General features: G+C 39.7%; 2 protein-coding genes across 4 annotated transcripts; both read left to right on the top strand.

Annotated features, from left to right (window-relative positions):
• The first annotated feature begins 752 nt into the window (after positions 1 to 752).
• On the top strand, positions 753 to 6013 carry cenpu (centromere protein U). 2 transcript variants are annotated; one of them, XM_010742478.3, is made up of 14 exons: positions 753 to 958; positions 1601 to 1658; positions 2020 to 2107; positions 2313 to 2541; positions 2623 to 2772; positions 2898 to 2982; positions 3090 to 3176; positions 3267 to 3342; positions 3979 to 4105; positions 4453 to 4531; positions 4777 to 4824; positions 5198 to 5259; positions 5410 to 5566; positions 5692 to 6013. In XM_010742478.3, the coding sequence occupies exons 1-14, from the start codon at positions 825 to 827 to the stop codon at positions 5815 to 5817; spliced, it is 1506 nt and encodes a 501-aa protein (XP_010740780.3). In that variant the 5' UTR covers positions 753 to 824; the 3' UTR covers positions 5818 to 6013. The 2 variants fall into 2 exon arrangements, with proteins under 2 accessions (XP_010740780.3, XP_027140636.1); XM_027284835.1 differs by lacking the exon at positions 753 to 958 and adding an exon at positions 1278 to 1386.
• A 210-nt stretch (positions 6014 to 6223) lies between these two features.
• LOC104928227 (caspase-3-like) lies at positions 6224 to 12210 on the top strand. 2 transcript variants are annotated; one of them, XM_019258357.2, is made up of 7 exons: positions 6224 to 6313; positions 7702 to 7784; positions 9036 to 9202; positions 9717 to 9845; positions 10046 to 10221; positions 10658 to 10778; positions 10910 to 12210. In XM_019258357.2, exons 2-7 carry the CDS (start codon positions 7708 to 7710, stop codon positions 11137 to 11139), a joined length of 900 nt encoding a protein of 299 aa, XP_019113902.2. In that variant the 5' UTR covers positions 6224 to 6313; positions 7702 to 7707; the 3' UTR covers positions 11140 to 12210. The 2 variants fall into 2 exon arrangements, with proteins under 2 accessions (XP_019113902.2, XP_010740777.3); XM_010742475.3 differs by having other exon boundaries at positions 6247 to 6316; positions 7704 to 7784.
• The last annotated feature ends 2402 nt before the right edge of the window (positions 12211 to 14612 follow it).

The following is a 14612-nucleotide window of genomic DNA, read 5'->3' as shown; positions in this document are numbered from 1 at the left end:
ATGGAAGTGCGTTTGACTGTGGTCTTGCTATGATTGTTTTTACTGTCATCTGAAAATTTGTTTGTAAAATAAAATTTTAATTGAAAATCATTCAAAAAGAGCCACGTGATTTCATGTCTTTTGCTTCATCGGGGCTGTGCGTGTACAGGAGAACCTTTTCAGTTTAGTTCACTACGTGACTATTTTTACTTCAGTGGATCTAAAGTGGATCTTTTTTATATATATTTTCTATCTATCTATCTATCTATCTATCTATCTATCTATCTATCTATCTATCTACTATTATCTATCTATCTATCTATCCGATTCGGGCTGCTCCGGGACCAGGGGAAACCAATTTCGTTTCATCCCATGTTTTACATGTGCTGCAATGACAATAAAACTCCTTGAATCCTTGAATCCTAAATATTTGGTATTCATGAGATAAGTCAAATTTCATCCAAATACTGTAAAAACTAAGAAAAAAATACCATTTTCTTGCTTTTAGGTGCTGAAAATATAATTGTTTGTGTTATGGTACTTTTAACTTTTGCCTTTCAATGATTTTTATTAACTTTAAGCATCTAAAAATACATTTAAAAAAAAAAATAAAATATAAACTTTGTTACCTTGAAGAAAAAACGCGTAGTAAACCTCTCGCTTTCCGTAGGACCAATTTAAGCGTAACCGCTTCGGGTAGATACATAACATAAAGTTTTCAGCGCAGATCTTTGTTTTAAATAAAATGTTTGCCTGCTACATCACCGTAAACATAAAAACAGTAAAGCGTTGTAGTTTTATTCAAGTACACTCGTTTTGAGCAGTATCTTTTCGTGCCGTTAATAATGGTTCCACCTCTACACCCCCGTGTATCTGGAATGGTACAGTCCGAAAAACTTGAAGCGTTTTGCGGGAAACGGTTTCATCTCGACCTGCGCGGTGTTTACAAAACAAACGAGCTCCAGTCTGTCCAAATGAGGTGAGAAATATCAAGTATGAGCTGTAAACTAATCCTCATGCATCCGTTACACACACTGCTCTCTCGGGTGTTTGCAAAGTCATAAAACTGTACGGTAAGATTGAATTAATTCGTGCTATTCGTATTCGGTGTTTCGCTTAAATAAGCGACCGTGTTAACTGGTGACCTTCAGCAAACAACGCGTCTGTGGTTACCGTAGTTACGACAGACGTTGTTTGAAAAATGAATGCGTAGCTGTCAAATAAAATAAAATGTAACAGGTAACACACAAAAAAACAAAGAGCCAACGGTTTTTAACGGTCTTTCAATGGTTACTACGGCAACAACAGTGGTCTGCAGTTAACACGGTCGCTCGTTAAACCGAGACACCAACGCCAATTTAGTCACTGTGTGAGTAAAGAGCTCAAAGTTTGGAGTTTGATTTAAAGGTGAGACACAACAACAGATAACTTCACAACAGATAACTTTACAACAGATAACTTTACAACAGATCCCCACCAGATTTCAAACATTAGCCTGTTGTTGAAGGGTGGAGGAGCCAGAGGAGCTGTCACCTGGTGGAGGTGGTGGTGCATATAATGGGGATGATGATGATGATGATGATGATGATGATGATGATGATGAGTACCTCTGTTTCCACAGTGCAAAAAAGGGCAGGGGAGCCAACAACGTGCGCAAAGTGCCACAACATGTGAATCAAGTGAGTTGGTCGCTGTATTATTTGCATTAAAATCTGATTTCAAAAAATGACACTAATTACTTTGTTTATTTTTTTTTTTTGTAATTCAAGTTTTTATTTCTTTTATGTCTGGTGTTTGACAGTAGAACATTTTACATTGTGAGATATGTAGCGTCAGATGCATTACAAAACAAGAATAAAATAAAATACAGACACCATATAAATGATGTTAGTGAAGTAAAGTATAGGGGACATATTGAATCGTTTACTTGTTGGATATCCTCTGGAAAAGGCATTCAAGCAAAACTAATGACTTTCTTAAAGGGACAAACCTCCTTGTAAATCATGTGTTTACATGCAACATTTTTCTGTCGTGTTCCAGAAAGCTCCTCCTGTGGATGACCAGGAATCGCCCAATCTGTCCGTCATAGAGAGAGCCAGCTTCCTGGAGGGACTGCAGTTAAATTATGGTGAGTTTTCACACTGTGTTGATATATCTTCATCCATGTCAGTGTCATAATTAAACAGAGAAGGAGAAAACAACCCTTTGAATTTAACACCTTTTAAAAATACTGTATATTTTTTGTCCTTTTTTAAAATCCTGTGTCACAGTTTTGACAAACTTTTACAAAACTATCAGTCTTGTGCTGACAAGAGAACCTTCGTGTCGCGTAGGCAACCCTCTGCACAGCACCGCCATGGAGGAAGACTTGAACGTCTTAGAGGAAGAGCGGCTGAATAAAGGGAAAGCTGGGAGAAAGGACGTTCCTCAGACGTTCAAGACTGATGTTAAACAGCGTGGAGCTGCCGTGAAGAGGAAGGAGACAGAGCCGGATGAAGATAACGAAAAGGAGAATGAGGAGGAGGAGAAGAAGAGGAGCACTGGAGGGAAGGTCAAAGCCGGGTATGCTCAAAGGATGCTTCTGATTTATGATATGAGTGCGGGTCTTGGTAAACTCTGTGCTGTTCTGTCTGCGTTAACCAGGCCTGAGAAGGAAGAAGAAACAAAGAAAAAGAAGGGAGAGACTCAGGACGTGGAGAGGAAGGAGTCAGACCTAAAAGGCGACCAGCCTAAACATTTGTTTGGGAAGAAGTCTGCCAAGTTGAGCAGAGCTGAGCAGACGTCTGCAGCGAGGTGAGGTCACGTGAGAGGTTACTTTCCAGTCCACGGGGTCAGGTGTATGAGAGAGCACTGATGGGAAGAAGACCGTCCTTTGTTTGTGTCTCACGTGCTGATGTATTTATCTGTCTGTCATGAAGGCCGACGAAAACTCAACAGGCGGAGAAAGGCAATGAGAGAGAAAGCGAATTAAGAAGCGGAACGTCCAGTGAGTCCCGCTCACAGGTAAGGAAGTGAAAGATTGTGTTAATAATGAAAGCAGTGTTTTGAGAAACAAGAAGCAGAGGAGACTGAAACATATGTTGAGACATGCTCCGTGTTTTTTCTACAAGGAGGAATCTGACTCCGACACCGCCCAGCGGAGACGTAAGGGAGTCCTGTTGTCTGACTCTGAGGTGGAGGATGAGGACGTTAGCTGGGTATGGGTGAACTCGGAGCAGACTGTTTGTACCAATGTGACCTCGAATGCAACTTTTCATTTGTATTCATCTCTTTCTTCAATCATTCAGAAACCGAGTCCAAAGAAGGCCAGAGCGTACAATTTTGATAGAAGCAAAAAGTCAAAAACAAGAAAGTCTTCATCAGGTGAGGAACGCGGGCACAAGAGGCGAGCATCGTTTGAGACTTCTGGCTGAGCTGCAGTTCAACGTCAACATATACGTCAAAATCACATCTCAGATTTTACGTTTCGACCCTGTTTAAAGGAATAGTTCATCAGCACGACTCTCATATCCGTCCATTCGATATGAAGCCAGGATCTTGCCTCAGCATGAAGACTGAGGGGAAACAAACTAGCCTGGCTCTATCCAAGAGGAATAAAAACCTGCTGTCATCACATTTGTTTAAATCGTACAAAAAAATGAAGTGTGAAAACAGCAAGTTGGGGTTTTACAGGGGTTATGTGGAGGCGTGTTTCTTGGCTGTGTGTGCAGTGACCTTGACTTTTGTTGTCACTGTGAGGTTGCTGGCTTAAAAAAACAACCTTGGACAGAGCCAAAGTTAACTCATCTCCTGTTTATAGTCTTTATGTTATCGTCAATTTGACATCTCCTCCTTTTGTCTTTAATATTTTATTATACAGTACAAAATACTTACATGAAATCGACCTAACGTCTCATAACACAGCTTTTTTTTTTCATCATTTCTTACTGCACATGGTCGTTCACAAAGTCTAAAATAACTTTTTACTGATAATGAAACTTTCTATTATCTCACCTGAAGGCAGTACGTCTGCAGGAGCAGAAAAGGGCGACGCCGACAAACAGAGGAGGAAGAAAGGTGTCGGCCGGGGGGGAACGGACTTAGACGTGGTGCTGGACGCCTTCCTTGACTTCTGTGAGCAGTACAGGTAAACCAGGACGGTCACACTTATATAATGAGGGTACAGATTGTTTAGTCATGATGGATTCATAACAGATCAGTTCATTACAGTTTCCTTTATATCAACTCATCAAGTTAAAACTTTATTTCAGACTCTGAATGACACCAGTTCGCATAGGAATATGAAGCTATTTTTGAATGCCAGATGCAAACATAGTTACATAACTAAACTTTCATGTAACTGAGATACAGCAAGCTTGATTGCATACCTCCAGCTTTGTGTCTGATCCTGTAATCCAAACCTCTCCTGTCATATGACCACAGAATATTTACTGTGACTGCTAGTTTGAGGTGGCTCCATTCTTTGTTTTTCAGAGAGTCTGTGGAGACTAAAGCAGTCAAACACTCCGTCGATTCCTTCTGCTCCAGCGTGAAAGAGCAACTCTTGGAAAAGGTCAGACTCTCCTCGGCTCGGCTCGGTCTAATGTGTGATGCTGAAGATGTAAACCCCAGATGTTTTCTGTTGACATTTAGAGGTTTACACTTATTTTTGTTCTATATTGTGTTACCGACCAACTGATACATGATTGGAGAGCCTTGAGGCTGACGTGTATGAAACGTTGATCTGGACTGTACCGTATACAAAGATACTGATTTAATATCAAACATGTATATTCTGCGATGTTTTCTTTCTTCCAGATCTCTTCCCACAAGGAGCTCAAAGTGCTGAAACGGGAAAACGCCAAGGTAACCATGGCAACCGGCTGCTAGACGGCGGCTCATGTGATGCCATTGTTGTTGTTGTTGTTCGTGGTTCCTGCTGACTTCGGCGATCTCTGACTTCTCTTAAAGCCACCATCTGTGGTTTGGGGTGAAATATCTGAACAGCTATGAGTTTGGTGCTGACATTTCTAAACCCTCAGGATGAGTTGTAACTTTGGTGATGCTGACTTTTCGTCTGGCACCATGCGCCAGGTCAAAATCTGTCCAGTACTTCTATAATACTAACAGCATTGCCACCAGACTGCAGACTGTGTTTAGTGATAAAGCTGACCCACTAAACTATGGAGGTAGTGTGTGTTTGTTGGTGCTTATGTCTATGTGTGTGTGTGTGTGTCAGGTGGCTTCTTTGATCCGTACAAAGACACAGAGGCTGCTGGATGCCAAACACGAGCTGATGAGGTGAGAGGCCGTTCACAGGCACGGACACACACTGTAGAGGTTTTAGTGTCTATAAACCAGTTCTGACATCCATTATATGGCACATCATCGCTGATAATAACTTCCCCACTGAGTCCTTTGCACTGTGTGTGTGTGTGTGTGTGTGGTCAGGGCGGAGAGGCAGATGTGGTCGCTGCAAAAGGAGACAACTGAACTTACAAACAGATTAGCTGACCTGAGACGAGGCCAGGCCTTCCTGCACGACATCGGAGAGCTGAACAGACAATACCTGGATTTCCGACACAAACATCCCACAGAGAACGAGACGGTACACACACACACACACACACACACACACACACACACACACACAGACTTTTGTCTGCTTATTCGTGTGGCAAAAATACTCCTCATGGTGACGCGCTCCCTCCTTTTCCTCTCCTCCTCATCCAGTATGGGGCGTCCAGCTTGCCGGCTCTGCTGCTGCAGACCAAACATGTTCAGACAGCAGAGGATCAGCTGAGAGCGATCAATAACCAGCTGGAACAGACAAATGATGCCACACAGACAGCAGCGTGACATTTTAGATCATATGTTGTGGTTTCACGTTGTACTGTGTGTACACTTCCCCAAACCCTGTTTATCCTGGATCACTGCTAAATAAATACAGTGCTGTACGTATAACTAATACAGTACAATGTGTAATAAATTAAAAAATAACAGCATGTGTTCGTCTTGACATGAATCTATAATAAATCTTTAGTTGGTGCTTTAACTTGCTGAGTGTGATTTTTGTGAGTAACATCCACTGACAGATGCGTGAAATGAGCATGCGCATTACACACTGTATTTCAGTTTCTACTTTTTTAAACTACAGACTGTCACGTCGAGCCGTGACGGACAATTTCATGAGCCAATCAAATGCTGCCTTTTTTAGTCAAGGTGCGACTGACCCTGTTCCTGATTGGCTGAAAGTTTTTAAGGGCTGAACTTTGAACAGCTTGACATTTCCTTGTAGTGATAGTAAAGACGAGGATCTGTTAATACGCACAGCTGGTAACGCCTCACAAGAAAAAAGGTAGGTTTATGGAGTTATTATTATTATTTTCAACTATTATTTACAGGGAAATAATAAGTAACGAAGCATGTCGTGTCAGTGGGAAGTGGCTGGACTGGTAAAACCGGTGGTAGTGAGTTTACTTTGCATTCACATTTACATTTTAGTCATTTTATCCAAAGCCACTTTCACAGGGAGTTATTTTGGGGGGGTTCAGTATTTTTGCCCTGAAGACTGGAGGAGCCGGGAATCGAACCACCGACCACCGGATGAGTGGACGACACTTAATTACATTTAATTAAAATATCCTCGACAGAAACAAGCTGGAGACTTATGGATTGAATGCAAAATGTCTCAAACAACATGTTATGGCATGTTTGGATCAACTGATGCAACATGAAGTCACAACAAACTGTCAGCCATGCTCTTCCATAGAAAAACAATATTAGTTTAATGTGTTATGACTCATTTATAATCATTTTCGGTTTTGTTTTGAGTTTTTCTATTTCCGCAAATGGACAATGTGCATCCTAACGCATCATTTTTATTCATTATGGTACATTAAATGTATATTATGGTGCAATATTAATGAGATATATGTGTTTATAAGCTCATTAATTCAACCAGGCTGCATATAATAACGCGAACAACAAGGCGGAACTTGGTGTGCTTCTTGCGGTCATTTTGAAACCAACCACTGTGGTTTTACTGCCTGACTGTGCTATTTGCTTCCGTTTAAATTAAGCACCATGTGTCAGATACCTTCAACAAGAGGTCACAATCAGAGTCAAGTGACATGCTGCACATTTAATGGGTCCATTCATCCGAATTACCATTAAAAACGAAACATTCTTTCAGGTGACTCACATTTTCTTCCAGCTTCTCAAAAAACATTTAACTGGAAAAGAAAAAAACCTCACCGCCAAAGATTCCCAGTAGAATAACTTCTATTAGTATTCTCTGACTGGGAGGAAACAGCTAGATCTGTGCCCAAAAGTACAATTTGTAATGGTGAGCAAATGCTTAGTCATTGTGTGAACAGATCCACTACCCTACACTCTTCTAACATAAAGAAGTACAGTATAAATGCTGTGTTTGATGAGTCTGAACCTGTACACCTCTATAGAGACGTTTTGGTTTTCATTGTAATTTGATAGAAAGATATAAAGAGTTTGATTGGGTCCACACCATGACAGACTACCCCCAAGGTAGCTGGATACAAATGAAGGCTGTGTAAACAAAGTTAATGAAGTGTGACGTAGAGCTGGAGTCCATTGGAATATAAAGTCATTTGCATATTAACAATGTGAGATACTGATACCAGAAATGTTAATGACCAAACAAGTTGGTTTCCTTCTGTACACCTCGCTTCTTCTTCACTGCCACCAACATGCATTTGTGTCTGTAGGAAGATGGCAGAGGTTCGTGGTGACGATGACGTGCAGAGCTCTGGGGACACAGTGGACGCCATTTCACTTTCTGTAAAGAGGTAATTATTGTCCACTGATGACTGTCTGTCTGACTGCACACATGTTGTGTACCCAAGACCTGTATGTAAGATTAATACCGAAGGCTTGACGGCCACCATTCTCATTAGAGTTTGAGCTTTATTGTCATCGCACAAAGTGCAAGTACTGAGACAACAAACTGGAGTTTATCTTCTGGCATCGAACCAGGAGTGCAAAAAAAGCAGTAAAGTACAGAGTAATGTACACATGTCTCCCAGAGTTACACTTAAATTCACAAGAAGTTAGCATTAAATAATGGTTAATTTGCATATTTAAACATACAATTTCAGAAAACCAGTCATTTAGATCATTGTCATAGCATACATGGGGAAGTTTTACTGTGATGTCTGCTAGTCATATGGAATTTTACGATACATAAAGGCCATTTTCTCCACTTCAGTATAACTTAAATACACCAAACCTTCAATTATTATACATATACATACATTTTTATCTCTAAATACATGTTTTTTTATAGTTGTTTTATAGCTGGAGTGATAAAAGGAGATTCAGTTTGACGTGAAATGATAAGTTGAGCACCACAAGTGTTTTCCAGTGATATTAATTAAGGCCCCGTTCCATTCAGGTCAAACAGCAGCACGCTGTGGTGTTTGTTGGCTCACTGGAAAGTCTCTGCTGCAAATAATGGAACTGAACCTTGCATTTTTAATTATATAATGCCCTATTTTTCTATTTAAACATACATTTTTAGAAAACTTCTAAAAAATGATTGTCCTAACGTAAGTAAACTTAATGGAAAGTTTCATATTTATAGGTAAAAATTGTTAGCCTGTAGCGTCTACCCTCAAAATGCATTTAGCAAGTGATGTTTTCCAGCCTCTTAGAGTTGTCAACAAATGAAACCAGGTAACCTCAGTGTGCGCTATAAACCATTGGTATACAATAAATAATAAAGCAATAAAGAGTAGAAAAAGCTAATAACCAAAGAATGCCCACTGGGAAAAAAAAAAGCATTGCAGTGCCACGATTTGCAAGAATTTCGCCACACACTTTGTTTCAGTCAGTTGGAACAGTTATAATATGACACATATCACTCTAGTGTGTAATGAGTTCCTGTCTTTAGGACTTTGTGTGTTATGAGTGTGATAAAAGAAGCGTCTCAAGTTTAGACACCACTGAGCTGTCAAACCTGTCAAAAGGGCGATTGTGTTAAACAAGTTCCTCTAGATTCATTCAGGGTGTTCACGACTCTCTTTATATGTGTGTGTTAGAATGTTCAGGTCGAATGAAGACCCAAAGAGTAAGACTGCAGTGGAAGCAGACTCTGCTCCCATCAGCACTAAAGCAGCAGTATCGGACCCTTACCGCTACAGGATGGACTACCCCGAGCTCGGAGTCTGTCTGATTATCAACAACAAGAACTTCCACAAAGACACACGTAAATACACACACACTTCAATCCATTCTTTGCACTAATGTTCTGTAAGTCTAAAACCATTAGTCATGCATGATTTAAACTTTGGCCAACAGAAGAGAGCTTACAAAGAAGAGACGCGAGGGAGCGTGACTAAAATATTTTGGCATGTCACTGCAGGAAACCCACAGGTGAAATCATGGTGATTTCCAATTGGCCGTTTCAGTTTCAGGGTCCTGTTACTCTGCATTTGGCTCCTTGTCACGGCTTACTGGAACACAATGACGAAAAAAATCCAGTTTTCATGACGTGCTGCCACATCTGCCATTCTTCACAACATTTACCAAAACACACACACACACACACACACAAATTAGTCTTAGTATGGTTTCCTTTCTTGGATCTACAAAATAAAACTCCAACATTAGCTGACAGGGAAGTGTGAGTTCAGAGTTCATGTTTGAATGAATTTTAGAGTCTGGACCACAGTGTAGATGCTGAGTGCCTTTTCCACTTGTGCGTTTGTGTTTCTCTCTAGAGATGAACACTCGTGAGGGGACGGACGTTGACGCCCATGCTGCTCTGAAGGTCTTCACTGAGCTGGGTTATAAGCCTAGATTTTTCAATGATCTGACCGTGCAACAGATGCACGAACAGCTGAGGACTGGTAATAGAAACTACAGTTTGTCATTCATTCAATGTTTGACTTTAATTGTGACAACTAAAACTATCTATCTATCTATCTATCTATCTATCTATCTATCTATCTATCTATCTATCTATCTATCTATCTATCTATCTATCTATCTATCTATCTATCTATCCATCCATCCATCCATCCATCCATCCATCCATCCATCCATCCAGTCTCCCAGGAGGACCACAGCGCTCGATCTTCATTTGCATGTGTGTTGCTGAGCCATGGAGATGAAGGGCTGATATACGGAACCGATGGCCCAGAAAAGTTTGAAAATCTGACACAATACTTTAAAGGAGATCGCTGCAAGACTCTGGTGGGCAAACCAAAACTCTTCTTCATACAGGTTAGTAAAATATACCCACGTGGCACCGGACACATACCTGGATCCAGAGATTTTACATTCTACAATTAAAAAAACGTAATGATGGAGGTTTATAGGCTAATTCCAATATTTCTGATTAAATATATTTATATTGAAATTTATAGAACAAATAACTTGTTAAATAAAAGGTTTTAAGTAAAAAATAATTAAATAATCAGGCTTAAAATAAGGTGGGACGCCCATTGGGAAGACTTACAGCTTCAGTAGTTCCTAAGTCGTGCTTGTAGGTGCTTGTTTTGTTGTTCACAGGAGGACTATCAATCAGACTCAGCATCAGGTTCATTGTTATGTAGGTGTTCACAGTTTACCTCAAACTCAAAAAAAGAAGCCACATTAACCACAAGGCTTGTCGACAGAGCAGTCCTACCACCATCTGGTTTTTCCTGTCCTATTTTAGGCGTGCCGTGGTTCAGACCTAGATGGTGGAGCCCTCATCGAGGCCGACAGCGTAGATGTGCAAACAACAGAGAGGATTCCTGTGGAGGCAGATTTCCTCTATGCTTATTCCACTGCTCCAGGTAACTAACACAGGCTTTTAGTCCTGTTAGTATTTCTGTGCTTTCATAATAACCACATCATATTTATGGATTCATGGATAACTGGCTATAAAAGTGACAATCATTAAACACTGTGGCAAATCGTCCTACAGGCTACTACTCCTGGAGGAACACGTCGTGCGGCTCCTGGTTCATGCAGTCGCTGTGCGAGATGTTGCAGCGTTACAGAAAAGAGCTGGAACTGATGCAGATCATGACCCGAGTCAACCGAAAGGTGGCGATGCAGTTTGAGTCAAACTCCTCCCTACCCGGCTTTAGTGGCAAGAAGCAGATCCCATGCATCGTCTCAATGTTGACCAAGGACTTCTACTTTCCTGCCTAGACTTAGATCTTCTTCTTTTTTTTTTACCTACAAGATGTGCTGGTGCCGAGTCCAATTTCATATTGATCTATTCCTATTGATTTCTGCTGTCTTTGGCTGAATGTCTTTTATTATTGATTATCATGTGTTTTTAATTTGCGGAAATGCGGAAATGTGGAAACTTCCCTGCAGTATGACTTTAGGTGAACAAACATCACACATTTACCACTTTTTTTTTACCAGTTAATGGCCATAAAAATTGAATAATTGGCTCATAATATATGTAGCAGTGTGATGATGTTGAATCTACCACTACACTATAATAATGAATACTCTAAATGTGCCGTTGGGCTGTTTTTGTACATTTAATAACAGCTGATGACAGATATAGATTTATTTAATAATAATAAAGTCTGCATACACTTACACTGGGGATAAAAAAGTATTTATTTCCATTGTGGCGCTTGCTTCAAAGGGAAAAGGTGAAATGAAAGATCTCGAGCACATAAATTATATTGTAGAGAAATTATTAAGAAGTATAAAGTATAATTTCATTTGAGCAACATAGTGTACCTGCTCTGTTTACAGGTACTCAACCTGACAGAGCTAATGCCAGAGAATTAGATAAGTTACATTAGTTAAGTAAATTACTCTCTGATTGGCTGCAGTCAGATTTCCTGTGACTTGGAAAATTGTAGCAGGAAGTTATTGTGGTGGTTATCATTGAGCAATGTATATGGATAATAGAAAACCTAGAAATTAATTTTTAAAGCAGAAGATTTGTAAAAAAAAACAAAAGTACATACAAGTTTTTCCTCACTTGAACCGAGGGTCTAAGGACAGAGGGTGTCACTCCCTGTACAGATTGTAAAGCCCTCTGAGGCAAATGTACTTTGTGACTTTGGGCTACACAAATAAAATTGATTTGATTTGATTTTGATTTGAAAAGAAAACTAAACTTATTATTTATTGTTTCTTTACCAAATGTCTGGTAATCTGTTCCTGGAAGCGGTGTATAAAAATGTATTTTTGTCTCCCGAACATTAGTTGAACCATGTGTTTTTGCATAATAATAAAAATCTCTAGAGTCAACTTAACTCAAACGTTATTTCTAAAACACATTTAAAAACAACTGAGGTTGACCAAAGTGCTGTACAGGTTAATACATATAATTAACGTATAAGACATATAATACCATACGATAAATGCTAAGATTATCAAGTGACCAGAAGCTTCATTTAAAGTTCTAGTGGATACAGGGAGGTCTTTAACTGATTTGTGCAGAGCTTCTGTACCAGAAGGTGGCAGCACAGTCAAAGTGGAGCTGGACTAAAGTCCCATCAGGACTTCATAATGTTGCACTCTCTTGCAGGGCTGCTCTGACCTGAAGTTAAAAAACTAAAAGGAGTTTGAAGCAGATTATCAGTCAGAGTCAGTGTGCATCAAAGATTTGACATTTCATGTTTTGAACAGAGATAGAAGAGATCAGAGATAGAATATCAACTCAACTACCTTGAGTTTCTGTTGGTGCATGAAGATTTAAGAGGCTATAACCGAGCCTGTTTTGTACTTTGCTTTGTAATGTCATCTCCGGCTCCGGTTGATATGAATGATTAACAGTTTATGAGGATTGTTTTGTAGGTTAAGTGTTGGCATGTGAGCATGCAGCCACTAGAGGAAGCCAGAGAAACACTGAAGTGTGCTTCTGATGGCCTTTAATGAATCAGCAGTCTTTCAAGCACACACTCTTCCAGGAACTGAAATTCTGCTTAATTTAACCCTTGATGCACAGATCAGACCATCAGGACGTGTTCAAATACAGACGAATAAGGTTTTATGCACGATTTCTGTGTGTGTGTGTGTGTGTTTCATGTTTGATTCCAGCTGTCACTCTAGTGTCTGTGCATCTCAAATATTTGAACATGGGTTGGGTTTAACACCCGCCTTTTTACTTGTCTGTATTCCCTTATGTTCATGAGTCTGCTTTTTTTCTTGGCCCATCATCATGGCTGCTGAACGATATACTAGTGTGTGTGTGTGTGTGTGTGTGTGTGTGTGTGTGTGTGTGTCAGAAAGAGATAAGCCAGACTTCATGCAGTTCTCTGTTATTCCAGAGAACTTGTGATATGACCCAGTATTGCTCTTAAAAACTGCCTCTTGACACAGTTTGCGTGTCTTCAGTTTGCAGGTATTAAATAACACAGAGCTTTTCAAACATCCTAATTTCTGTTCCTGTATTTTTTCAAAAAGCTTTTTTTCATTTATGTGTAAACAGAAAGGGCCATGTTGGTGCAAACAGACACAGAAATTTTACATAAATGTCATGACTTCATCTGAAAATGTACACAGCCTACAACTATTTATGCATTAATGTGCTTTTATTTTGAAGTTTAAATCAATTCATTATACTAGTCAGGATAAAAATTACAAGTATGGCTAGATATTAGAATACTACACATGAATGCATTCATATTGTTGGTATAATATATCAGAAATAACATGATTTCCTACTAGGATTGCATTCACTATTAATTGCATGCATAATCTGCAGAGCAGTAATAGATTACTTATAAAAACGTCAATCTAAAATGCACTTTGGTCCGTTTTTTTTTTTTCTTTTCTCACAAGTCTAACTACAGGACTTCAGTTCAGCACAGGCAAATGAAGTGAAAATCTGCATCTTTCCATATTACTGCAGGTGGGATGTTTCATCACACACACAAACACACACAAACACACACACTTGCTTGCTTTAAGTTTCTGGTTTCGTTTCCAGCATCAACCGATCAGAAAGCAGGGTGGGTGAGGGGAGGAGGAGGAGGAGGAGCAGGAGGGGAGGAGATAGAGGAAGTGAAAATGAAAATCCAGCTCGAAGATCGTCTATGTTTTTAAAGGAAGCGATTCGGCACGTTCATCCACAACCGTGTGCAGTTAAAGGTCCAGTGTGTCAGATTTAGGAGGCTGTGTTTACAGAGCATGGCAGGAATGGGATAGAATATTAATAACTATGTTTGCATTAGTGTAAAATCACCTGAAAATGTTTTTATTACCTTAAAATGAGCATTTTATACCTATAGAGTTTCTACAGGAGCCCAGAATATTAAACACATTACAGATGATCAGATGTGGTGCCCTCATAGCTTCTTCTTAATGTTAGCAGGACAGCGTGAAGCAAGTCGATGCCACCCTGCCCGTTTAAACATCAGCTACATTATTAATAATAGTTAACACTTTGAGATGTTGTACTCAACCTACTGACAAGCTTTCAGTCATATTTAGTGTCTGTGTTGCCACAGCAGGAACCACAATGTTTAGGACAGACAGATGCATGCAGCAGCATGAGACACAGTAAACACACAGTAAGCATACAAACTACAGTAAACATATGTTAAAGTTAACCTATGAGCTAAATCTGCATTTAAATTAGACCTGTGAAAAGAAATTAAATATGTGCAAAGAAATTTGGCATGTGCAAAGAAGAAATAAAACACAGA

Source organism: Larimichthys crocea, chromosome I (assembly GCF_000972845.2).
Source record: "Larimichthys crocea isolate SSNF chromosome I, L_crocea_2.0, whole genome shotgun sequence".
NCBI classification, from domain to species: Eukaryota; Metazoa; Chordata; class Actinopteri; family Sciaenidae; genus Larimichthys; species Larimichthys crocea.
This window is presented reverse-complemented; position numbering and strand designations above follow the sequence as displayed.